Source organism: Grampus griseus (genome assembly GCF_964374135.1).
Source record: "Grampus griseus genome assembly, chromosome: 7".
Classification (NCBI taxonomy): Eukaryota; Metazoa; Chordata; class Mammalia; order Artiodactyla; family Delphinidae; genus Grampus; species Grampus griseus.
The window spans coordinates 57886229-57913081 of record NC_139001.1 but is presented as its reverse complement, the minus strand read 5'-3'; the positions used below and the strand labels follow the sequence as shown (position 1 = coordinate 57913081).

General features: G+C 44.2%; 1 protein-coding gene across 2 annotated transcripts; it reads right to left on the bottom strand.

The window, feature by feature from the left end:
* Window positions 1–501: 501 nt before the first annotated feature.
* On the bottom strand, window positions 502–17752 carry CHRNA1 (cholinergic receptor nicotinic alpha 1 subunit). 2 transcript variants are annotated; one of them, XM_082658193.1, is made up of 9 exons: window positions 17649–17752; window positions 11981–12126; window positions 11833–11877; window positions 10662–10771; window positions 7819–8014; window positions 7086–7323; window positions 4434–4657; window positions 3034–3273; window positions 502–2726 (listed from the first exon to the last, which is right to left on the bottom strand). In XM_082658193.1, exons 1-9 carry the CDS (start codon window positions 17689–17691, stop codon window positions 2595–2597), a joined length of 1374 nt encoding a protein of 457 aa, XP_082514319.1. In that variant the 5' UTR covers window positions 17692–17752; the 3' UTR covers window positions 502–2594. The 2 variants fall into 2 exon arrangements, with proteins under 2 accessions (XP_082514319.1, XP_082514320.1); XM_082658194.1 differs by having other exon boundaries at window positions 7086–7179.
* Window positions 17753–26853: the final 9101 nt, after the last annotated feature.

Sequence of the window (26853 nt, the reverse complement as noted above, 5' to 3'; positions counted from 1 at the left end):
AGATCCCAGCCTCCCCTCCCATTTCATCAGGAGATCAGCCCTTAATGAAGGGAAGAGATTCCAAAGGTGAAAGTCCTTGACCTGGTGACAGATTGATGCAACAGGTATTTAGGGGCTGGTGGAGCTTCGCACTGTGACATTGTTGTACCCACTCAGGGCCACCCTGCTGGCTTCCCGGGCAGGTGGTGAGCAGGGAACATGTTGGAGGGCCTCACTTTTAGGGGAGAAATGGGCTATTTGATGTAAAGAAAACAGCATGAGGGCAGGAGTTGAGACCTGGCTTGTCACTAACTAGCTCTGTGACCTGAGGGAGGTCACATCTCTGAGCCTCAGTTTCCTTGTCCTTAGAATGGACAACATGATTTTTAAGTTCCTCCTCTGAATAGTGAGTCCTGGGGGGCTGTGATACGTTAGGCAAGCAGCAGACGTAGGTGCTGAATCGCTCTCCCTCTCTCTTTTTTGGCTAATTGAAGTAAAATATACAGAATGTGAAACTGGCCATCTTTTTTCACTTTTATTTTATTTTTAATTATGGTTAAATACACATAAAATTTACTATCTTAACCATGTTTAACCATTCAATCAGTGGCGTTAAGTACATTCACAGTGTTGTACAACCATCAGAACTGTCCATTTCCGGAACTTCTTCATCATCTCAGGCTGAAGCGCTACCCATTAAGCAATAACTCTGCCCTTCCCCAGAGCTTGGTAGCCTCTATTCTATTTTCTGTCTAATGAATTTGGCTACTCTAGGTACCTTCTGTAAGTGGAGTCACACAATATTTGTCCTTTTGTATCTGGCTTATTTACTTAGCATAATGTTTTCAAGGGTGATCTGTATTGTAGCATTTATAAAAATTTCATTCCTCTTTAAGGTTGAATAATTCATTATAAATGTATGTATATGTATGTGTGTGTGTGTGTATATATATATATATATATATATATACACACACACACACACCACGTTTTGTTTATCTATTGATGGACATTTGGGTGGTTTCCACCATTCGGCTATTGTGAATAATCCTGCAGTGAACTTTGGTGTCCAAGTATCTGTTCAGGTCCCTGCTTTCAGTTCTTTTGGGTGTATACCTAGGAGTGGAATTGGTGGATCATATGACAATTCTACGTTCAGCTTTTTTTTTTAACATCTTTGTTGGAGTATAGTCGCTTTACAATGGTGTGTTAGTTTCTGCTGTATAACAAAGTGAATCAGCTATATGCACACGTATATCCCCATATCCCCTCCCTCTTGCGCCTCCCTCCCATCTACGTTTTGCTTTTTGAGGAATTGCCAAACCTTTTTCCCTTTAGTTTACTCTTAAATGAAGGCACTCAGTCCTGCCACGGGTGTGTGATGGGGAGTCCCATGGAGATGCAGATCGAACCCACCTGCATTCAGACGGGCTGCCTGGCACTGCCATTCCCTGTTCTCCCTGGTACTGATGTGGATCAGATGTGTTCTGGGGATCTGATGGTCATTACTGAGCCCAGTGCTGCACATATTCTAGTTCTGGGGTGAACTGCCTTGTGGCTTATAGGTTGCTGTGGAGAAAGGAAATAATTTTCTCTCCTTGTCCAGAATTGCAGAAATGATGATGATATGTGCACACATTTCGGATTTCATTTATAGAACTAGAACCCCAAACAGGAGTGGGGTAAGGACTGGGGGAAAAGGCAGGCGGTTTAATTGGGAAGGCAGAAAGATGGCTGACACTAGGACTGAACCTCTCAGAAACACTGACCAGAGTCGCAGAATGGCCCAGATGGAGCCAGAGTTGATCCAAAGAGCAAGCGAGCAGATGAACCGGCCCAGCCCAGAGCTGCTTTGAACCTACAAGGTCTAGGTTCAAATGTCAGTTCTCCTTGTTATTTTGGGCCGTGAACTTAACCTCCCTCAAGTTCAGTTTCCACATTTGTAAAACAGGGACAGTCATGAGAGTTCTGAGGATAAATAAAAACATGCCTGCGAGCCCCTTCCCACAGTGCCTGGGCCCACGCTCAATACAGGTTAGGACCTCTTTTCCCTCAAACCCCGAGCATCAAGCTCAGGTGCTGTATTAGACTGGGAAGACCTCCCCTCACCTCCAAGTTCTAGAAACCTACTTTAAAGCAGGAGTTTTTGAGGCCGTTTGCATTGTGGTGGCCACTCTAGAATTGTCCTATTGTCTTTCTACTGCTTTCTTTCTCTCCAAGTCAAATGTTTCATCTTTTGGGGACTGGTAGATGGGGCTTTTGTAGAAGGTACAAAACTGACTTTTAAGCAAAGGATAGACTCTTTGCGTAAAATTTAAAAATTTCAAAAACTAACAGAAAAGCTCAGTTATCCTGGGCAAAATTCTTCTGGACACTGTTGGAAATGAACGCTTCATGTAGCAATCCAGATTCATTTACTGCAAAGGGTTCACTCTCCCGGCAGCCACAGCAGGAGTGAAGGGAGGAGCAATGTGAAGACACTTTGAGGCCATAACCTTATGTAAACAGAAACTTTTGTCACGAATAATAAATACAGAAAATTAAATGTTTGATAAGTGAGCATGTATCCAAGTAGACGAATTTCCCTGGCGCTGAGGTTCAGTTCAGCTTTCTGCTCATCCTTGCTGATTTAATTCAATGAGCCGACCTGCAAACACAGCCAGCGTTCCGATGATGCAGACGAGCACGAAGACTCCGAGGAGAACGTGGTCCATCACCATTGCAACGTACTTCCATTCCTCGGCCGCCTGGGAGAGAGGAATATGTTAGAATTTCCGTAAGACGATCATGGACTCACGATGTTCGTGCTATCCATCATCTAGGGGCCCTTCAGTCTGTTGATCATCCCTCCACTGGCATTATGATCTTTATTTTTTAAATAGGTTATTCACAATATGATGACTTGCTAAGATGGCCTAGGGGGTCACTGGGCACATCTTACATCAGTAGCTGCCCCTTGAACGCCAACCTTCCCATCAAGCCAAACCCATCCCTCTGTGCTCGAGCATTTGACCATTTAAACAAGAGGTGCAGATCTCAAGCCACAGAGCTTACGTTATTGGACTCCTGGTCTGACTTCATGGTCTCTGCGATGTATTTGATGCCCTCAATGGCACTTTTCACCTCGGGGTGTTTGATCAGGGGAGAGTGGAAACCCATGGGTGGAGGTCCCGGCTTCCCAGAAATGTCAGAAATATCAATGTCTTCTGTAAAAATTTTTTTGTCTTGTTTTTCTCTGGATGGTCTTTTCATCGTGGAGAAGAACATGATATTTGGGATAGTGTCGATAAAAACCTATAACAAAATTTAAAAAGTCCACGTATGGAAATTATTGTCAGCAGGGCAAGCATCAAACTCTGATTTTGCATAAGCAGTGTGACTTAGGCGAATTATTCAGCTTCTCTGGGCCTCAGCCTCTTTGTCCCTAAACAAAAGGACTCTACTAGGTTTTCTCAAAGCTTGCTCATCTGTATCCTGTGACCCGACAAATTACTAAGGCTAACAGAGATGATTCTGTAATGCCAGCAGCTTGCCACTGGAGGGAGCCTGTGTGCAGCTACTGACTCAAGAAACCAATGAAGCGTAAACTTCCAGACCCCCTGTAGGCACCCACTTCTTTCAAGGCCTGTGTCCTCATGATCAAAAGGTTAAAGAAAGGGCCCCTCCCGTTAAAAAATATATATATATAAGCTTCCTGCCCCACAAAACAGCTAGACCGTTTTCTTCTGTTTCTTGTTCCTGAAGAAATGCAACATAGGTATTGCCAGGAGTCACTTGGCCTTTAGAGAAGCAGGGACTGTCTCTCCTCCCAAAAGAATACATTGCAAGCGGTAGTTTCTCTGTCAATTCATAACAAATCTTTTGCATTGTGCACAAAAGACTGGATGTTAGTGTCTCTGTGAAGATGTATAAAAGAACCAACATATTGGAAATGTTAACACATTTTAAAATTCAGTAATGTAAATATTTGAGACCAAGTTCCTCACTAAAACTTTTTGACAATCTCTCATCAAGCCCCCTCCCTACCCCCACTCCCAATTTCTAGCCCTTATTCTAGTCTCAGCAGATGATTCTACCGGCAAAAAAATAAGCAGTCTGTTCACAAACTGGAAGACATAAAAACAGACATCTCAAGATTTCACAGCATTTGAATAAAAGGATAGTGATTTATTCATCTTCTCTAATCAGAGATTCTTTAAGGCTGAGTTTGGAATGGGCTTTGTTAATTCTGGTTTTCTTATCTCCCTGGGCCGGTTGCTTGAGTTATTTATACCCAGCAAGAAGCCAAAGAAAGTTCCTTCCCCAAAACCCCTACAGCCCAGAAAGGACTTTCCGTTCCTAAGTGCCCACAAGGGTTACCTAGGAGGCCACTAGCCACACAGAGGAGTAGACCTGCGGATGCCTTGAGGGAGGGGCAGCCCTGGGCAAAGTGTGCCGGGGCCTTGCTCGCTCACCTTCCGCACCCACTCGGGCATGACGTGGGTGCTGGGGGAGCGGTGGTGTGTGTTGATGACGATGACGGTGATGATGATGGATGCGATGACAAACACCATGGTGAACAGCATGTACTTCCCAATCAAGGGCACCGCACTGGAGGTGGAAGGGATCAGCTCCACAATGACCAGAAGGAACACGGTTAAGGACAGCAGGACAGAGATGCTCAGAGTCATCTTCTCTCCTGGACAAAAGAAGAAACAAACACAACCCACCTGTTATGGGCTAAATTGTTCTTCCACCCAAATTTATGTGTTGAAACACTAAGCCCCAGCACCTCAGGGACTGTTTTGGAGGTAGGCCTTTAACGATGTAATTCAATTAAAATGAGGTCTTAGGGTGGGCCCTCATCCAATATGACTGGTGTCCTTATCAGAAAAGGAGATTAAGACACAGACACACACAGAGGAAAGGCCATGTGAGGACCCAGGCTGAAGACAGCCATCTGCAAGCCCAGGAGAGAGGCCTCAGAGGAAACCAACCCTGCTGACGCCTTGATCTTGGACTTCCAGCCTCCAGCACTGTGGGAAAATGAATCTCTGTTGCTTAAGCCACCAGTCTGTGGTCCTTGGTGAAGGCAGCCCTGGCAAACGAGCACACCACCAAAACCCAAGGGTGAGAGGAATGTGACCGGCACGTTCTCAAGGTCTCGTTGTGGGGAATTTTTGCTGTAGAATTTCCTGTGAGACCTCGGCACCTTAACTGTGCTGGCGATGGCAAGTGGCAGGCATTTCCATTAGAGGCTGCCAAGCAGGAGATGCCACTTCACCTCTTGCCCAGCATTCCGTTTCTTGGCGGAACTCAGGGAACGCAGAGAGGTTCTGGGTGGTAATCGAGACCCCAGATGGCAGTTTTTCCGTCCGCAGCAGAATGTCTTAAACCTCACAAAACTGAACTGCAGCCTGGCCTACTTGTTACCCAGCAGATGATGGGCAGCCCAGAAGTCCATGTATCTTTTTCTCATTGTGGGAGCAAAAAAAAGCTGTAAGACCCAAGCCGAGAAAGGACAACATCCATGATTTCACACCACTCGCTTTCTCATCTTCATCGAAAGGGATGATTGGGGTTTTTTTTCTTGTTTTGACTTTTTTTGTTTTTCATACTAAGGGATGAGGGATTCCCCTTCCCCTGAATCTTTTCTCCAGGCCCTACGCTTTCAGGGTGAACAATTCCCGGATGGTGTCCTGGTTGGACAAGGAAACAAGAAAGCCAGGGGCTGGATGGCACTGGAATATTTTTGTGGGGATTGACCAGCTCAGATGCAGTAGAGAGCCTTTGGGAGGGACTTTCCTTGGGCTGGTCTTGGTGTTTGTGTCCTGGGAAACCCCTCGTGTGGCCCTGCTTTCCAGTGTGGAACTTTTCCCATTCTGGATGTGTCCAGATGCTAGGAATATACACAGGATCCAGAGTGGATGTAAACAAGAAATTGTCCGTTTCTGGTGGGCAGGAAAGTCTTCAAAAGTAAAAAAGAAAACAGAATTATAAATATCCAATATTGATCAAGGTCCATCCAATTTCTTGATGAATGATAATAACGATAGCTAACAATTATCAAGCGGTCTCACTGTTCTAAATGCTTTTCAAGCTTAAATCATTTAATATTTATAGAAACTCTGATTAGTTTCCATATGGCCCTGCCTAGAGTGTTCTATCTTCACTTTAAGAAGCTTCATTTGATTGGAAAGGTGAAAAGATATTTGTTTGTGATGATTTGTTTAAGAATGAGTACAATCCCTAGAACATATGTTCGGTGGGGAACATTCTGCCTTGTTCTCTACCTTATCCCTGTCTTGTAACAGTTGTTTAAACGGTACATGTTGAGGGAGTGAATGTGTACGTTTTTTTATTTTCTTGTTGGAGAGTTGGATTTAGACTTTTGTGGGATTTTTTTTTTTTTGGCCTTTTGATAAAATTGTTATCTGTCATAAGTTTGAGGACCACCTTACCATCTTTCTTTTTCCCCTGCTTGTCTGCCGTAAATCATTTAAGAGCAGTGACTTGCTTGCAGGCATATGTGTTCCCTTTCCCCCTTTTCTGTAGATTGTTGGTGTCTGGTGAAATTATGTCACAGATGTGATTACTCAATAGGAGGTAAGTAAGTCGTCCAGGCTGATATGGGAGAAAGAATTGCCACTTGGGAAGTATGGTGTTGTGTGTAAAGATACTGCCATCTGGAGAATAGATACACAAAAGCTATTTTCAAGGGGCAAGCCGTGGGCAAAGGAGGCAAGACCTGAGTAGTCACATACAGCAAGTGACTTCATGGGGTATGAGGCATCGGTAGTGCCTGTGATACACGCCTTACCCAGCACCCTTCGGGGCCCACAGCCGGTATTCAGCAAATAGATGCTGGTGGTTATTCACTTAACCAGACTGAGCTGGGTATGCACATCTTCGGAGTCCCGTTCAGCTCTCTGCCTGCTCTGTAGTCGGCCCCAGCTGGAATGTCACCACTGCACATGGCCAGTCAGTACACGCATCCTCCCAGGGACGATGGTTTGGGTCTGTCTGCCTGTATCTGTTTATTAGGCGTGGTTATTTCTGGCTTCCCCCAAAATAGTAGCCCGAGATCCATCAGGGTCAGCAGCTGCTGCCACGGCAACTGCACCCACCTGAGTCCGTGGGCAGGTAGAACACCAGGCCGGTTAAGAAGGAGAAGAGCAGGCAGGGAATGATGACGTTGACGATGAAGTAGAGGGGCAGGCGCTGCATGACAAAGTGGTAGGTGATGTCCAGGTAGGGGGTGGAGGGGCAGCAGGCGTAGAACACCCAGTGCTTCCAGCCCCGGGACTCCTTGATCACCCATTCCCCACTCTCCATGAAGTTGCTTAGGTCTGGCTGGTCGCTTTCCTGAGAAGATGGAATGAAACTTTGAATTCCCAGCCTCATCACCCTGAGGAGGGGGAGGGTTTCCTAATCAGCTGTGACAAGGCAACCGATCCCAGCACTGTCACATACCCAGGAGGGACCCTGGGTCACCTTCGCTTTGGGGTCTTAGGTTCCTTTCCTGTAAAATAAGGGGGTTTGGACTATTGGGATTCTCCATGTTGACTATACATTCAAGTCACTTGGGAGCTTTAAAATATATTGGTGCCCTAGCTCCACCCCAGTCTGATTAAATAAGAATTCTTGGGCCTGAGCCTGGGCATAGAGAATTATTTAAGCCCCAGGTGGTTCTCTTATGCAGTGCATCAAGAACCTTCCCAACCAATTGAGAACCATCAAACTAGACAATCCCCAAAGTTCGAATGGGTGCTGAGAGCCTATGATAATGGAGGGGCAGAGTTGGAGACCTGAATCACGCTTTTCCTGCATCCAACCTCCTCACAGTAGGTCACCACCCACCGGGTTGATGGCCACCACGGATCCGTCATAGGTCCAGGTGCCCAGCTTCATGCTGCAGTTCTGTTCGTCAAAGGGAAAGTGGGTGACGATGATCTCACAGTAGCTTTTAAAGATGGCGGGAGGTGTCCACGTGATGTGGCCAGTGTAGTCCAGGAGCACTTTGGTGAACTTGACAATGGCAAAGTCGCCATCTGCACTACAATTGGGATAAAAGAGGAACAGGGATCCAAGTGACAGATGAGCCTTCAATTCTGCTTGGGGATGCTAACGGGAGACAGTTGTTAATTATTCAGGTGCTAATTATAGAAGCTCTCTTTTGCACTGCATCGCTTTTTATCTGTGGCAATGTTTTTCAAATTTGTCTGATAATAAAGATCACTGGGGTGCTTGTTTAAAATATAGATTCCTGAATCTAAAAAATAACACAAGTGAATCTTTACAGAACAAAAACAGACTCACAGATACAGAAAACAAACTTATGGTTACCAAAGGGGAGAAGGAGGGAGAGGGACAAATTAGGAGTATGGGATTAACGGATACAAACTACTATACTTAAAATAGATAAGCAACAGGGATTTAGTGTATAGCACAGGGAATTATATTCAATATCTTGTAATAACCTATAATGGAATATAAGCTGCAAAAAATCTGAATCACTATGCTCTATACCTACAACTAACACAATATTATAAATCAACTACACTTCAATAAAAAATAAAGTAAAACAAAATATAGATTCCTGAGCACCATCTGAGTGCTGAATCAGGATATCTAGGGATGAACCCGAGAATCTACAGTTTTAAAGGAATAACAGGTGACATGGATTCACTGCGTCCCAGATTCTTCTTCCCAGTCCTCAGTAGTATTTGTGATGTTAATCTCCATGTATCCCTTCTCTGATATACTTTGAAAGTTAATTGAGAAAAAACCCAGGAATTTTAAAGAAAAACACGTCTAGTGGCTCATTACGGTGACAAGCACGTTAAAGAAGGGGTCTGCTACCTTTAAAGAACTATTTAGACCGCAGTGGGGTGGGGTCACAAACTCAGATGCCTCCAGGGCCAGGCAGGCAAGGAAGGAGGGAGGGTTGAGCCTGGCATGGGGAGAGACCCTCTCTCCCCTGAGGAAGGCACCACTCAGCTCTGCCATGGTGTCTGCGTGGGAGCGAAGGCTCCATGTTGCCTGATACTGGATTCTTCCTTGGAAGCTGGGAATCAAGACTTTTAATCCAAGGTCGCCATTTTTTTTTTTTTTTTTTTTTTTTTTTTTGCTGTACGCAGGCCTCTCCCTGTTGGGGCCTCTCCCGTTGCGGAGCACAGGCTCTGGACGCACAGGCTCAGCGGCCATGACTCACGGGCCCAGCCGCTCCGCAGCATGTGGGATCTTCCCGGACCGGGGCATGAACCCATGTCCCCTGCATCAGCAGGCGGACTCTCAACCAGTGCGCCACCAGGGAAGCCCCAAAGTTGCCATATTTTTGAAAGTTGGATTTTTCTAGAGAAGTTAAAAATTCAGATTTTAATGTATTTCCCAATTTTCAAATGTTGGCAATAATTTCTCATTAAAAAAGGCAACATGGTAGATACTAAAAAAATAACAAACTATTTCTGCAGGTCTTGTTCGGTGGGTGGTCTGCTCATTCCAGAACAGCCTGTGCCCCAGGGCCTTGGCAGAGGGCAGGACGGTATAATAGGTGCTGAAAAGTGGGTGGGGTCTACCTTGCTGGACTTTCAGGGACATGTGGTATATATTGTGCCTCACTTCATAAATCAAGAGATTTTCTTCTCATTAATTTTTCCTTGGGACTGAGAAGAGGCTCTATCCAGAAAACTATGCAGCTTGAGACCCTCCCAACAGAGCAGAGGGAAAGGATGGTCTATGTCTCTCCTTCGAAGCAGGTGAAACAGGATTCTTTCCCCCATGAGGGTCTTTCTGAGTGAGCTTATCAAAAGGACCTGAGGATTTTAATTGCTTCCCTCAGATTCTAAGTGAAAGAGAAACTTAACTCTGAGAGATAGACACTCTGTCCTATGAGCATACTTGTCCAAAAGTTTACACAAATGATTGTGTACTTTGACTCAAGTCTGAATCCCAGGTCGGACTGGAAAATATGTAATAAAATATCAAAGTTGGGGAGGGTCGTCTTAAAAGGTATCATATCTGCTCACTAGCCCTGGCCACCTTGCCTGGTGAGTCTGCTAGAATGCACAGCCTGCTCGCTCCAGACACGTGCTATAGAATGTCAGACCACAAATCCTCTAGGCCAGTGTTGAATGCTCCTGCCTGGGAAGGATGCTCTTTGCAATGAACATTCCCTGACAAATGAAGGGCGTATGATAATGAACGTGTCATTAAATTGGAGTGTCTTGAATCACATTATAATTTCACAACATGCAGTCTGTCACAGAGCCCAGTGGATGGGCTACATAGGCATCCCAGGCCATCAGCAGCACGCGGCATCTTGGGATGCTGTGAGGATGCGATGAATAACAACCCCAGGAGGTTCAGACCTATTGGTTGGAAGGACATTTAATTCCAAGGAACTCAATTATATGATGTTTGGGTTCCTTGGATAGTTGCCATATACCCTACAGGAGCTCTCAGGGATTAAATGTCCCCCACCCTGCAGCCCTGTTTCAATTTGGCTCTGATAATTGTTTCTATTCATAACACGAGACACCATATGGCACCCCTAGCATGTCAACTTGGCTCTTGGTTTTTAAGGGTTATTTAATGTGAATAGTGGTGAGACGCATGCCAAGAGTGGCAGCCCTTCCGTTAGGGCACTTGGGCTCCACCTGCCCCCGTAATGTCCGCCTTCTAATCCTGTCTGTTTTGCTTACTTGTTATAAAGAACTAGGTCCGGGTGCCAGATCTTTTCCGATGGAATGTGAATTTTTTTCACGCCACCATAGTCGTCTGGGTTCCATTTTAAGTTGTAATCCACCCATTGCTAGAAATGAAGACACTTAGTCGATTAAAAAACTAAAAATATTTTTAAAATCTAGGCTTATCAAGAGCTCTGATGAGCATGGTAATTCAGGTATGGACAGAAATTGTGTTCCAGTAAGAAGGGTTTGATTCAGAATTCAGTTTTCCCCTTAGTAACAAGTAAGAGCAAACACAGAGCACTGAGTACATGCAGGCACTGTTGTAAGCATTTTACCCATATTCATCATTTAGTCCTCACAATGTTCCCATGAGGTAGGAGTGATTATTGACCCCATTTTACAGGTGAGAAAACAAAGGTAGCCCCCAAGTAACGCCACCAAGTGGTAGCAGATCTACCAGGTACACTGCCCACCTTAGGAAAGGAGAATGACCCTATTGGGAATGTTTTCCTCAAGCAGGCAACATCATATTTTTATAAAGTATTATATTTTCTTCTACATTATGAAAGTAACATATACCCAATGCAGCAAATTTGGATAACACAATGTTGAATTGTCTCCCCCAAATTCATATGAAGTTCTAAACCCCCAAGAATGTGACCTTATTTGGAGTTAGAGTCTTTACAGAGGTAATTAAGTTAAAGTGAAGTCATTAAGGTGGACCCTAATCCAATATGACTGGTGTCCTTATAAGATAGGGACATTTGAAGACAGATACATATTCAGGAATAAAGTCATGTGAACATGAAGACAACGAATTCTGAGCAAAGGAGAGAGGCCTGGAGCAGGTTCTCCCTCACAAACTTCAGAAGGAACCAATTCTGCCAGCACCTTAATTTTGGACTTTTGACCTCAAAAACTGTGAGACAATAAGTTTCTGTTGTTTAAGCTGTCCAAGTTGTGACTTTGTTCCGGGAGTCCTAGCAAATTAATACACACAGAAAAAGCACAAAGTACAATAAAAAATAAACACCAAAACATGATCCACAGCCCCACTACCCCAAAATATCTACTTTTAACATTTTGGTACATATCCCTGTTACCTAAATTGATTCCCTCTGGGCCCATGTTAAATTTCAGGGTGAATAAAAACAACATGAATGCAATTATCTAGCTGAGTTACCTGTTTCAGACGAACATTGGTTGTCACGATCTGATTTACTTCATCCTGCAAAAAAGATAAGGCCCCATCTTTAGGCGGACAAGAGGGGAGCCAGGGGAGGATGGTCCGGGGTGGGAGGTGTGGAGAGCCTGGAGCTCTCTTGTCTCACCACATTGATGAGCTGTATCAGCTGCAGGCCCACCGTCACCTCCACGGCCTTGCGGTGGTCTTCCACGGGCCGTACTACGCTGTTGTAGTTTTCAAATAGCTTTGCCACCAGGCGGGTCTCATGTTCGGAGCCCAGGACGAGGCCAGCTGAGACAGCAAACAACACACTCACTGTCAGAGTCTGCTCCCACCCTCTACACACACTAACATGAGTAACTGAGGTGTGGCCAACTCATGGAAGGCACGCAGGCCCCCTTGTTGAAGGGCTCCCTGATGCAGCTATTATTGCCTTGAATTCCTTTCCAAGTGCAGCTGCCAATGTGGTCCCTTCCCAGTGGGGCATGCCAGATTATCATGCACTTGTACTTTGGACCGATGACATTCCTTCATCCAGCATCTGTCTGCATCAAGTTTACTAGGAACACGCACACACAAGAAGAAAGGTCCACACAAAGTCGGTCTTGGTATTTCAGAATCTGGTCATGATGCAATGAAATCTCAGATTGGCTGGCCTCAGAGCTCATGATGCTATGAACAGCCCAAAATTGATGCTGATTCACACCCACTAAGATGTTATTCCATAATTAACAAAATTAAAATTGACAGATATTGGTGAGGTTACAGAGAAACTGGAATCCTCACATGTTGCTGATGAGAGGTAAATGGTGTAGCCGCTGTGGAAAGCAGTTTGGTGGTTCCTCACACAAGTTATACACAGAGCTACCATATGACCTAGCTATGCCATTCCTGGGTATATCCACAAACGAACTGGTCATACAAAGATTTGTACATGGAGTGGGGGGTGTATAAATTAGGAGGTTGGGATTAACGTATACACACTACTATATATAAAATAGATAACCAACAAGGACCTACTGGGCATTACACTCAATATTCTCTAAAGGAAAAGAATCTGTAAAGGAATATACATACATATATATATGACTGAATCACTGTGCTGTACACTTGAAACTAACACAGTATTGTAAATCAACTATACTTCAATTTAAAAAAGAAAAAATACAAACAAAAAACCCCGCAAGCAAACAAAAAATCTGTACATGAATATTCATAGCAATATTTACAATAGCGATATGGTAGAAACAACCCACATGTCCATCAATGGATAAATGGATAAACAAATTGTGGTATATCTATGCAGTAGAATATTATTCAGCCATGAAAAGGGATGAAGTTCTGATACATGCTACAGCATGAATGACTCCTGAAAACATTATGCTAAGGGATAGAAGTCAGACAAAAAAGGGCACGTATTGTATGATTTCATGTATATGAAATATTCAGAATAGGTCAATCCGTAGAACAGAGAGTAGGTTAGTGGTTACTAGGGACTGTGGGGACTGGGGACTGGGAGTGACTGCTAATGGGCCCAGGGTTTCCTTCTAGGGTGATGAAAAAGTTCTGGAATTAGTGGTGATGCTTGCGTAACATTGTGAACGTACCTAGTGCCACTGGATTGTGTACTTTAAAATGGAGATTTTATGTCATGTGTATTTTACCATGGTAAATCTTACATACTTACGTATTTTTCCATAATTTGAAAAATAAAAAAAATAATCACTGCTGATGGGCCCATGTCCCAATTAAGTTGCTAAGAGTGAAAACCACATGTTCTGCTGACCTGGGTTTGGGGCTCCTATTTGGAGCACGAATGATTCCAAGGAATCTTTACTACGTTTTCCTTCGGGATGGAGGGCAGTATCATCCAGTATTCTCAGAGCCCACAGGCTTTGTGTGTCCAGCGTGATGTGCTCCTTACCAGCAGGCAGGCAGGCAGACATTCTCGCCTGAGATTCCGAGAAGTGGGCTGACTTGTCTGAGGTCATGCGGCTAGGGCAGAGCTGAAGTTAGAGCTGGTCATTCTGTGCCGTGCTCCTGTACTCCCTTTTAATGTTATGAATGTGCTGGAAACTGTACAGCTACATGTGCCATTATTCCTATGAGAAAATGTGTTCCAAATTCCAACAAGTTCCTTATGAAGGATCTCTGTAACTCAAGCCTGCTGTGGTCTGGAGGTTGCCTGTTCAGGGCTGGGAGAGGAAGTAGACACACAATCCGTTTGTCCGGATTCGTGTAACCAGATCTCCCCTTTCCACAGGTTGTTGCTGAAACTACACTTTTTCCCTGGGCCAAGACAACTTTAAACATGAAACAAGTGAAATGCTTTCCCTTTTTTCCCAGTTGTGTTAACCGATCACCGCTAAGGCAGGTGATTGGTTGTGGTTTTTTTCTCCTTCGATCCTAAGTTTGGAAGCGTTTGCCAACAAAATAATTATTAAGTAAAAAGTAATTCTGTTTTCTATCTTTATTGATCAACAAAAATAATAACTAACACACCCAACTTGTTTTGTGCCAGACTTTCTTCTGTGTGCTTTATACGTACTAAGTCTTTCAATCCTCATAACTGGGTGTGGTATGTACTATAATTGTCCTCACTTTACAGATGAGGAAATTGAGGCCCACATTTCATAAATAGTGGAGCCAGGATTGACACCCAGAGCCCATGCTCTCAACCACTATTTCTCATCTATAGAACTCTCAACCACTATTTCTCATCTATAGAACTTTATATCAGTTTGAAACAACCAATGTTATGGAATGAATTGAAACATGTTCATGCTCCCGAAAGTATGTGTTTTAATTAACCTGTAGAGCTTTATTAAAGGTCCTGTATTTGTATTACCTTATTGAATCCTTATAAAAATCCTATGAGGTCAGTCTTTACTCCTACTTCACAGATGGGAAAACTGAGGTCTGGAGAGCTGAGTCATGTATTCACGGCTCCCAGCTAGTTAGAGGTGGGATTATAAGTGGAGGCCGTCTGACGAGAGGGCCTGTGCTCTTCACCACCTCCCTAAAGGCCAATGTATCATGTCCATTCAGATTTTTGAAGGTTTCAGTATAGCTCAGATATCTTTATTATGACCTTCCTGGACTCTATATTACTGAATGCCTTACCTAGCCTACCTCTTCATTTCTAGTTTCCCAAATTTTCTGAACCTAAAAGGGTCTGTGCAGAGCTTTCATGTGGCATCTCCCCCAAACTACCTGCATTTGAGGACCCTTAGAGCAGCATGTTGTCCAAAGACCCAGGTTTTGCAGGTGCCCCACTGAGCCCCTGGGATGCAGCTGTCCTCTGTCCTCCACACCTTGTCTATCTTGGGGCCCACCTAGCCCACGGTGGGAGCAGTGGGGGACTGGCGTGGATCACTGAGTGTCTTGGCCACTGGGTTTGAGGTTATTGCTTTGGTGTTACCTTGGGCTGCTTATTTTTAAGTGACCGTTTATTCCAGTTTGACAGGAAGAACATACTAGAAAGCAACAGAGAGAGCAGATGCTCAGCGTTCTGTGACAGGAAAACTATGCAGGCCAACCCTAAGTTCTGCTAGGGAGTAGGGACCACTGGGGAGCCAGGCACGGTCGGGGTTCCAGGGATACTCGCTTCTTCCTCTGCACCCTCGCCAAGGCCAGGGGACCTTGTGCCTTTCGTAATGAACTTCTAAGGAATTTCTAAGGAGGTCTCCATTTCTTAGACCATATTCGTTGGTATTCTTTTCTTTTTTCCTCCCCAAAGCAGGGTAGAGTGATAGAAAACTTATAGGACCTGAACTCAGAATTCTAGGATTCTGTTCCCAACTCCAGTATGGTCTGGAGAATTGGACCATCTCTTCACGGATTCAATAAATCACAGTAAATACTTTCTTTAAAAGGCAGGATGTAAATTAACAAACACAGACAAACACATACGTAATGTCAGAGTCTCCCTTTTCAGCCAAATCATGCTGGTCATCCCTATTCAGATGGTGGTAACGTTAATTCATTCACATATTCGTTGAACATTTGCTGTGTGCAAAGCATTGTTTAAGTAGCTTTGAGGTTTTCCAACATGAATCTGATACAGATCCTGTCTTCCTTCCTTCATGGACATTGATATTTTCCATTTACATAAATAACTGTAAACAAGCTGGAAAGTAATATGCCATAAGAAAGGTGGTAATGAAGTGCTTGGGATTCCTGAGCTGGGGGAGAGGAAAGATTATAATGAAAGTGCTATAAAAATAGAACAGAGATCATTATGTGTTACGCTAACACGGGAAAAAGTGTCCCTCACTTTTGGCCCCAAAGGACTGAATCTAAGTAGGGGAACCCAGCCACAATTTTAAAGTGTTCTTTTGTCCCATACTAGTCCAATCTGTATTTTTATGTGGGGAACAGCTTGGTGGGTTGGACAAAAGGAATTCTGTCCTGTTAATGGTCACCTTGGGTAATTCTTATCTCAACCTGGTGCTGTGTTTCTTGCTACCTTTTCAATTTCAGGCTGTGTTTTCTGACCATGCACATAAAAAAATGGAGTCTGATCGCATTCCAAAGTTTGTACATGAAGTGACTTTGGGAAGGTCAGTTCATGTCTTTTAGCCTCAGTTTCCCTATAATATAGATTTGAAGATGTTGGATTGCCTCGTCTTGCTCTAAATTTCTGTTAACTATCCGTGTGAATTGACACCAGCAAACTCTAGGCTTGATCTAAATACATATCACATACTTCAAAAAAGAGCTAAACTTGCATTTTTGGAGATCTTTGGTGTCCTGAAAGATCTCTTAAGGATTTTTATATACAAACATATCACTTAAGAATTTCCATTGAGTGTAGTGTTTGCAAACACACACACACACACCACCACCACCATTACCACCAAGCCAGCTTTGGTTGGATCGAGTCCAAATCCCAGAGGATATAGTTTATCAGAGTTTAGGCTATTTGTTCAACTCTGCTATTGAAAACCATTTATAATACAGCTCTTCACCTCTCTTGCCCAGAAGACCTATGTTTGTCAGAGCAGTATTAGAGAAGAGAAATCACAGAATGTCAGTCGCCTTGTTTCTCAGTTGAGATGATATCACCAGTAAACTTTTATATGAAGCAGTCAGCAAACATCTATTTCCCTCGACCGGAAGTTTGGGATTCAGGATAGCTTTTCAGCTGCTGCGTTGTGACACATTCCAGAATTGAACGCAGGTCAAGGGCTGTGCAAGGTTTTATGGTTTCAATTCAAACCCAAACCTACATATAGTAGTGTCCTTTTAAAAAAAAAAAGTAGGCCGTAATGCATTCATATGAATTTTTTTTTAGCTTCAGAAGTTAAAAAAATTACAAAATATTTCATCTCTCATGGAGAGAGTTTAGTTACAGTTATGAAAAGGTTTCTCCCTCCAGCACATGGAGCTGTCAATCTATCCTCTTCATTTTCAGAATTCTCCTAGAGCCATAAAAAGACTTGTTAACCATACTGCTTGTGATTATAAGTCACCCTTCTATGTTCCTATATTTGTTCAACTACGATAGCAGCTCCGGGATGGTAGAAGAGGTGCTGAATCAGATCATACAGATTTACTAAGATGCAGGCACTGAAGGAAAGAGAGATTGCATGTCTACTCTGTAGCTTTTGACCAGGCAGCTCCTATTTTAATTGGATAACCCAACTAAAACTCTTTATCCACAAACCCAATCAAGCCAACATCGGTGAGAAACGGACAGAGCAGCCTGGGGCTGGTGAAGTCCTGCCATTCTGTGTTCCCATCAGAGAAGCAAGACTCTGGTTCGGGGGCGTCTAGTGCTTTAGCCTCAAAGGAGCAGCCCTGGCACTTACCTGAGCAGAGGCCAAGGAACAGCAGCAGTGGCCGGGGCTCCATGGGCTGGTGGTGGGGTGTTCGCCTGGGCCGCTCTCTGGCTGGACACTCAGCTGCTGGAGAGTTTGGCAAGTGAGTGAGCTGAACCAAGCTATTGTTTACACCACCTGTTTGTGGCAGTGACAGCTGGGCTGCCCGGAGCCCTGGAGCCCGGGGCTGAGGTCCTTACGTTATTGCAGGGCGGACACTTTACACAACTGCTGGAACTTTGACAAGTTGAGGGTGAACTGCACTGTGTTTTCAATGCACCATGAGTCAGGTCTTCATAAAAAAAAAAAAACAAAAAACACGTTAGAGTAGGGAATGAATTATTTTGCCCGGTGAGCAACTCCCTCCCTTTTGTATAAACCAGAACCTCATCCGTGTGGATTGATTTGATCAGGGTCACTGGGTCTGAGTAGATAGTCAGCTGTGTGTGTAAGACACTGATCCATCTAAATCACAAAAGTCCACATTCTACAGAGAGGAAAATTTATTTGCTCTGGTTCCCTCTAGGCTGAGAATGCCTGGGGCTTCTGTGAGGGAATGAATTTGAAAAGAGTGGGGTTGGTGCCGCTGGAGAGAATTCCATGTTTGATTGGGTTTGGTTTCAGTGGCTTCTTCCATAAAACTGGTTTTACGATGGCCCCCGGAGTGGCTGTCCTCAGCCCTGTCTCTGTATCAGGCAATAGCTATCCTGCAGTGTGCCATTAGCGACAGCAAACAGCCCACCTCCCATGTCCTGTTATTCAAGTGAGAAGTAATTAATGGGAAAATTGTCCCACTGCATAAGCGCTGTTCCAGGCTCCTACTTCCTGCCGTCATTCCTCTGCCTACTCTCAGGGAAGCAAAGTGCTTCCGTTTTTCAATTTATTTGTTTAAAAAAAAACGATCCTGAAAGCCAGTAGTTAGTAATTGCTCAGTCAGAGAAGGATTTTTACCAAAATAGAAAAGGGAGCAGTTATTTAAAGACACCCTGCCGGTTCCTTCCTTGCTTCCTTCTCAGATTGAATCAGGTGAAGAAGGTCCCTCACCTCAAGCCCAAGGACAGCACCCTGACCAATTCCCCCATTCCAGTGAGTCCAAAGAAATAATTAGGGAAAGGGCTGGGAGTGTAGTGAAGAGAGCTGAGAGTCTGCATTATTTATATATTTTTTGCTTTAAATTGTGGGAGATGTGCTGTCAACAGAAAAATTGGTTCCCTCCTTTCCATAGCATAGCACTGTGACTACAAAGCCAGGAATACGTCCTTTCACGCTGCCCCTTACATCTACATGGAGCCATGGGACTGAGTTCTAGAAAATGAGATGGGAGGGGAAACTTTATGAGACTCACCATCCTCCCACTGGAGCTCGTCCATGCTCTTCTAGTCTCTGATTGGCTGGAATGGACATGGAATGGACATGACCCCCAGGGTGACCTTGTAAACCACATGTTGAAGGGGGTTTTGCTTTTGATATCCTGAATCCTTGAATGACTCCAGGGAGGAGGGCGCCCCATTGGCCTGGTTGCCACCCAGCTCTATTTCATGAGAGAGAACAAAACTTTGATTGTGTCAAGCCATCAAAATTCTTGGGTTTATTTGTACAGAAGGTGGTTTTATCATCGTTAATACAAAATGTACTCCCTTGCATTGGGGATCCTAAAACATGTAGCACGGTGGGGAAGGTAAGAAAATTGGTACTAGAGGCAGAAAAGATGAAGATAATAGCAAATTACTTAAAATAACTGTTGTCCTAGATTTCTTCATGAGCAAATGTACCAAGTATGTACCAAGCCGGTGGCTCTAGAAGAAGTTGGAAAACACAAAGTCAGTGTTAGGGGTTTTTTTTTGGTTTTTTTGTTTGTTTGCTTGTTTTGTTTTTTGGCCACACAGTGTGGCTTGCAGGATCTTAGTTCCCTGACCAGGAATCGAACCCATGGCCCCTGCAGTGGAACGGTAGAGTCCTAGCCACTGGACCTCCAGGGAATTCCCTGTTCTTATTGGCTTTGCTTAGGGAGTCTGTACAAGGAAGAGTCAAGCTCAGGAAACTATTGGCTGGTTCAAGAACAGAAATGAAAGGGATAGGATGAGTCCAGAAATCTGGAGCCTTCCGCTTTGAGCCCTAAGAGTAAGTGATCACATAGAGAAAAAAAAAAAGGCTCTGAGCAGCAAAAGCCCGTTAGGACTTCTCAATACCTGGTCTCACCACTGTAGCAAAAATCGTTTAAGGTTGCTCTCTTCACGCTCAGGCCAATTTCTTTCCCAGCGGGCTTCAAGATGGTTTCCATTAAGTTGGAGGAGAGAAGTCTAGGGGTTAGGGTGCAAAGAGGTAAATCAGGCTTGAGAATTGTGTCTGGTAAAGAACCCTAGGTGTGCATACTGTCACGTGCAAATGACTGCAAAGAAGGATTTCAGAAGCTTACTAAATATTTGAGGGAATTGTATGGCCAAAGAATTCTGGGTTTTTTTTAAGAGTTTTTTTTTTAACATCTTTATTGGAGTATAATTGCTTTACAATATTGTGTTAGTTTCTGCTGTATAACAAAGTGCATCAGCTATATGTATACATAATCCCCATATCCCCTCCTTCTTGCGTCTCCCTCCCACCCTCCCTATCCCACCCCTCTAGGTGGTCACAAAGCACTGAGCTGATCTCCCTGTGCTATGCAGCTGCTTCCCACTAGCTATCTGTTTTACATTTGGTAGTATATATATGTCCATGCCACTCTCTCACTTCGTCTAGAGTCTGTCATACAGAGTGAAGTAAGTCAGAAAGAGAAAAACAAAAACCGTATGCTAACACATATATATGGAATCGAAAAAAAAAAGGTTCTGATGAACCTAGGGGCAGGACAGGAATAAAGATGCAGATGTAGAGAATGGACTTGAGGACACGGGGAGGGGGCCAAAGAGTTCTTGAACTCAGACTACAAAAATTTTGGTTGCCCAAGCCGTGAATCAGTCCTTGGGTGCCCAGAGACGCACTGGGGGAAAGCAAGCTACAGTCTCTGCAGGAGGGCACTGTCCACACTGCTCACCTCACATGCGGCCTTGGAGTTAACGGACCAGGAAGAACCCCGGCAGGAGGCACATCCAAGAGCCACGGAGGGCAATGGACAAGGGAGCTCTGCCCAGAGAGCAAAATCAGAGACTTAACCAAGGAATTGTTGCAGACCCTCTCAGCGCCCAGCCACGTTCCCTTGGCTTTCACCTCGACTTGGAGAAATCTACTGACTGCCCACACCTGCAACCCTCTACCTGAGAGTTTTTTTTTTTTTTTCCTGGCTGTAGGACAGGGGACACGACAGAAGTGCAAGGGAATTAATGCCCCGCAAAACAGCCCTCAACCACTGTCGGAGGATAAATTCCCGCCTAGGATGGGATAACTGAGGCACTCTCTGCACTGGGTTCGTCCATGGGATGGAGTCTTGGTTGCCCCTAGTGGACGTGGCCTGACAGCCTTGTCTTTATTCGTTTCTGTCTCTTGTCTGTCTCAGTGTCCCCACCCTGCCACCTCTCTGATAACCCCTTGCTGAGTCTGCTTCTGGGGAAACGCAAATTGAGACAGAATTTCTTGCACTGTCTGGGCAGGGGGTCTTCACGATGACGTGAGTGGGTGCCTTTCCCACGTCTCCACCATCTTACCTATTTTCTTCTGTGGGCAAACTGCAGACTAAAAAAAAAATATTAAAACTGCTATCATCCACAGGAGTAAACCTATTTTTTCATTGGAAACTTTATTATTAAAGTAATTCAATTTTATTATAGAAAAATTGGAAAACAGATGAACAAAAAGAAAAATTTTTATCCATGATCCTTCTACCAGAAATATCTATGGTTAATGGGTTATTTTATATACATTCAGACTCTTTCTATGCATTTATGTATGTTTTATGTATTTGTGTATTTATTTTCACTGACCCCAAACCCTACTTTATGTTACTTGAAGTCAAAAGATTTCCTTTAATTTTTAGGTTTTTATGCTAGGGAAATGATATTTTCAGGAAAAGATTAATTTTTTTGCAGTTTTATTGAGGTATAATTGACAAAATCGTAAGATATTTAACGTGTACAATGTGATGATTTGACATCCATATACATTGTGAAAGGATTCCGCCCATGCCTTCATTTATTAAAAATTTTGTCGGGGCTTCCCTGGTGGCGCAGTGGTTGAGAGTCCGCCTGCCGATGCAGGGGACACGGGTTCGTGCCCCGGTCCGGGAAGATCCCACATGCCGCGGAGCGGCTGGGCTCGTGAGCCATGGCCGCTGAGCCTGCGCGTCTGGAGCCTGTGCTCCACAACGGGAGAGGCCACAACAGTGAGAGGCCCGTGTACCGCAAAAAAAAATTTGTCATTGGGCATTGCTATGTGCCAGGCACAGTTCTAGGCATTTGGAATACATCAGTAAATAAAATGAAGATTTCTGTTCCTCAGGAAAAATGCATTCTAGTTGGCGGAGATTATCAATAAAAAAATATATAGAACTATACTCCAATTAAAAAATAAATATATATACAGACAATAAGTGAATTGTTTAGTATCTTAACAGGTCAAAATGCTATGCAAAAAGTAGAGCAGGGTAAGGGGGATCGGGACAGCTGGAGAGGGGGTCGCAATTGTAAATGTGGTAGGTTGAGGGTACACTTCAATGAGGATGAGGCATTTGAGCAAAAACCTGAAGGAGGCGCAGACATCTGTGGTATGAGCATTCTGGGCAGCACCAGTAGAGGTCCCCAGGGGGAATGGGCCTGGTGTGCTGAAGACAGAGCAAAGGAGCCAGCCCGGCAGGAGCAGAGTGAGCGATGGGGAGACGGCCAGAGGATGAAGTCAGAGAGGAGCCTGGGGGCGGAGGAGCCTCAGCACACCTTGTAGACTTTTACTCTGTGTGAGATGCGGAGCCCCTGCATGGTTTTGAGTGGGAGTGACATGATCTGACACATGTTGTAAAAGGGCAACTCTGGCTCCTGTGGTGACAAGAGCTGTAGGGGAGACAAGTTAGGAGCTACACAGTAATCCAGGAGGTGGATGGTGGTGGATGGGACCAGGGTGGATGCAGTGAGGGCCCTGAGAAGTAGTTGAATCTGGGAACTATATTCTGACACTTGGGCTAACGGGATTTCCTGAAGGATTGGAGCTGGATGCAAAAAAAAAAAAAAAAATAGAGGATGATGATTAAAGATGATTTGCAGGGTTTTGACCTGAACATTAAGAAGGTTTTATGTGCCAACAAGTGAATTAAGGAAGGCTGTGGATGGAGCAGATTAAAAGGGAGGAAAATCATGAGTTCTGTTAGTTTGAGGTGTCTATTAGAAATCTGAGCCAATAGTTGGATTTAGGAGTCAGGAGTTCAGGGGAGAGGTCTAGACTAGGGTAAATGGTGCTTAAAACCACGACTGGATAAGATCAAAGGAATGAGTATAGACAGAGAAGAGAACTAACATCAAAACCACAATGAGCTATCACCTCACACCTGTCAGAATGGCTATCATCAAAAAGACCACAAATAACAAATGTTGGTAAGGTTGTGAAGAAAAGGGAACCCTCGTGCACTGTTGAGGGGAATGTAAATTGGTGTAGCCACTGTGGATAACAGTATGGAGGTTCCTCAAAAAACTAAAAATAGAGTTGCCATATGATTCAGTGATTCCATTCCTGGGTACATATGCAAAGAGAATGAAAACACTAATTTGAAAAGATACAGGCACCCCAATGTTCACAGCAGCATTATTTACAACAGCCGAGATATGGAGCAACATAAGTGACCACCAACAGATGAACGGATAAAGAAGATGTGGTATATGTATATACAATGGAATACTACACAGCCATAAAAAAGAAGGAAATTTGCCATTTGCAGCAGCATGGATGGACTTGGAGGATACCATGCTTAGTGAAATAAGTCAGACAGAGAAAGACAAATACTGTATGATATCACTTATAGGTGGAATCTAAAAATTACAACAAACTAATGAATATGACAAAAAAGAAGCAGATACAGAGAACACACTAGTGGTTACCAGTGGGGCGAGGGAAGGGAGAGGGTAAGATAGGGGTAGGGGATTGAGAGGTGCAAACTACTGTGTGTAAAGGAAATGAGCTACAGCAAATGGAATATAGCCAGTATTTTATAATAACTATAAATGGCGTATAACTTTTCAAAATGGTGAATCACTATGTTGTACACTTGAAACTTACGTAATGCTGTAAATTAACTATACCTCAATTGAAAAAAAAAAGTTGGGAAGAAGAGGAGGATGCAGCAAAAACTGAGAAGGAGGAAACACTGAGGCAGGAGGAGATTCAAGAGAGGATGGGGTTCTGAAAGCCAGGCGAAGGGCTCTGCAAGGAAGAAGGTGTGGCCCTCTGTGTTAAATGCTGCTGATGGAGCCCATGAGACGAGGACGGAAATGACCACAGGGCTTAGGAATATGGCGGCCACTGTGGCCTTGACATGTACAAAACCTGACTGGAGTAGGTTTAAGAGGGGAGGAATTAGAGGGGCTTTACTGCAGAGCATAACAAGGAAATGAGGTTGTAGCTGCTGAGAGAAGTCATCAATAGAAGTTTTTTTGTTTTGTGCCCTTTTTGGGGAAGGGAAAAATAACAGCATATTTACATGATGATCATGATGACCCAACAGTAACAAGAAAAAAAAAATTGTGTAGTAGGGAGCTGGAAGAAAACACCCATATAAATGTTTTCAAAAATGAGATTTACTATACATGCTTTTCCATAACTTACAGAGTATATAATAGGCTCCCAGTAAAATAATGTCTCTACATTTTCATTTTTAATGGCTGTAGAATATTCTAGTTTTTGAGTGTATGATAATTTGTTTAACCAACCCCTTATCACTGGACTTTTGGATGATTTCCTTTATTTATTTTGCTGTTACAGGCAGTCATGCAGTGGACATCCTTATAAACCAGGTAATTTTCTGATTGTTGCCTTAGGATAAGCTCCTACAAGTGGAAGTACTGGGTCAAAGAATGAAAAGATTTTAAATGATTTTAATGCATATCAAATAGCCCAAATCCCTGTTTTAGAATTGATCAAAGCCATTCAGCTCTGCCCTTATCACAATTGTATTTTTCTGTTATACCTATCACAGTTGTGTACTGTTACATTTATCTGTGTGATGACCTGATTTATGTCTGTCTCTCCCACTAGACTGCCGACCAGCGAGTGCAGAGACAGCGCCTGATTTTGCTCACTGCTGTATCCTCAGCTTTTGGCCCAGAGCCCGTCCCATGGTAGGCATTTGGTTAATAATTATTGGTGTTGGAATGAATAAATGTAAAGCTTAGTTCAATGCATAGGGGAGAAGATCACACTGATCATGTCATTTGGAGGTAGAATGAGGGATGGCAATCAATTGCTCCAGTGCCTCTCAGTGTACCTGGTACATAGCTACAAAAGTGTTTGTAATTGACTAATAATGCACGAATGAAGGGTACTGCTTTTACAAAAGTCCACCTTCTTGTGTGGCTTAGTGGATGGAATAGTTGTGGATCCTCCCAAGGTCACTTCTTTGGAGAAAACCCTCAGTCTGTGTCTGTATTTTGGTGCCTATCCCAGGAGCCTGGCTACCCCTTAGCCGAACCCTCCTGTTCCCAGCGCTGAGCTCTTCCTTCCAGCGGCCAGCAGGTGGCAACAGTGGGTCATTGAAGTGACAGTGGGGCGGCTCTCCTGCCTGGAGCACCGCCCGCGGTCCCCAGGGCCTGTCGGGGTGCCGTCCACCCGGAAACCTGAAGGCAGGAGGCTCAGATGTGTTCCTGGGGACCCCGGAGCGGTGGTCTCCCCTCGGGAGAGTTGGGAAAGAGGGGTCAGCTCTCAGCGCCCCCGACAGAGTCTATTTTATAGTTCACAGCTCCCAGGAATCCTTACTGGACAGCTCAAGAGCTAAATGAAACTCATTTGAAAACCTGGACTTCTTCTGGCTCTGAGATTTTATCCAGTTCACACCAACTGACCCGCCTCTGTCATTGTCTCAGTCTGCCTGAAATGGTCAGTTTCTTTTAATTCAGTTTTTTGTCGGCCAAGCTCAGTGCCCGGCAGTTCAGGCTGACAGTTTTGTAGGAATGACTGGATCTGTAATCATTGGGTTACAGAAATGCTTCTTATGACGTACAAAACAGGTTGCTGCCCGCTCGCCATGGGTCCACCCTATCTTGGTGCTGTTTTATTCCAGAGGCTGGGATGGATTTGCCCCCATCCACCTTTACTCTCTCTGCTTTGTCCCCTTGAAACTAATGATAGGGAGGAAATCACCATTTGCCGAGATCCAGCCGTCTACCATTTCACTCTCACAGCCACCCAGAGGGGTGGGTGTATGTTAGTGTGTCCAAGCCCACTTAGGTCTAAGTAGCAGAGGTATTTCTAATTCCATATATGGTGCTCTGGCCATTACACTCATGGTCCAAACTGTGCTCCCAGAGGCCCCTCAGAGGGGAGATGTGGCCTAGCGGTGGAGCTTCTTGGCGTCTCACCTTTGCTTCATCTAGAGCAACTGCACTTGGACTTAAAAGAAAAAAATTATATACATATGGGTGTGCGTGTGTGTGTGTATATATTCTCCTTCTAAAAGGAAAGCTTACATAATATTTTATGTACTTACATAAAATATAAGCAGAAGTTCTGAGCCTCACAGGATATGTTGATCCCAGCGTGCATTCTGACACGTGACTCATGGCAGAAATGTGCACTGTGGCTATAAGACAAAGCAAAGTTCACAGGAACTGCAGCAAGGCCTTGGCCCTTGCAGCGCCAGAGTCTAACCACTTGATTAATTCAGGAAATGCTTTGATGACAAAATCCTTCTGCAACTGGCTTCTCACGTTCTCTGGGACAAACACAAATGAAGGAAAATGAATCTCATGCAAAATCAAATGTGTCCCGCTCCCACTCTCTGCCTGTAACAAAGGGTGTGTTTTGAAATTTTCTTTGTCACCCAGAGTCTGGGTAATAGCAGTCTGAAGGAAAACTAAAGAAGCCTGTGAGGCCAAGTTGAATGACAAGTGAAAAACTGGGGCACAGAAAGAGGGGGGTGGAGAGAGAAAAGCCTCTGGCGGGGTCTCTGGAGCTGGGAAGGGAGAGAGAGAAGGAGAGAGTGCTAGTCAGAGAGGAGTCCAAACGGTATTGTTAAGGAACTTTGCAGGAGATTTAAAGTACACTTCTACCTTTGGCAGTTTCTCAAGAGACA

Excerpts from the sequence above, each read along its gene's own strand:
- CHRNA1 (XM_082658193.1), bottom strand. The coding sequence starts at position 17,691 with ATGGAGCCCCGGCCACTGCTGCTGTTCCTTGGCCTCTGCTCAG. Across the intron at positions 8,015-10,661 it reads GACCTAGTTCTTTATAACAA|TGCAGATGGCGACTTTGCCA; the intron begins GTAAGCAAAACA and ends TCCCAATTGTAG. Across the intron at positions 4,658-7,085 it reads CTACCTGCCCACGGACTCAG|GAGAGAAGATGACTCTGAGC; the intron begins GTGGGTGCAGTT and ends TCTTTTGTCCAG.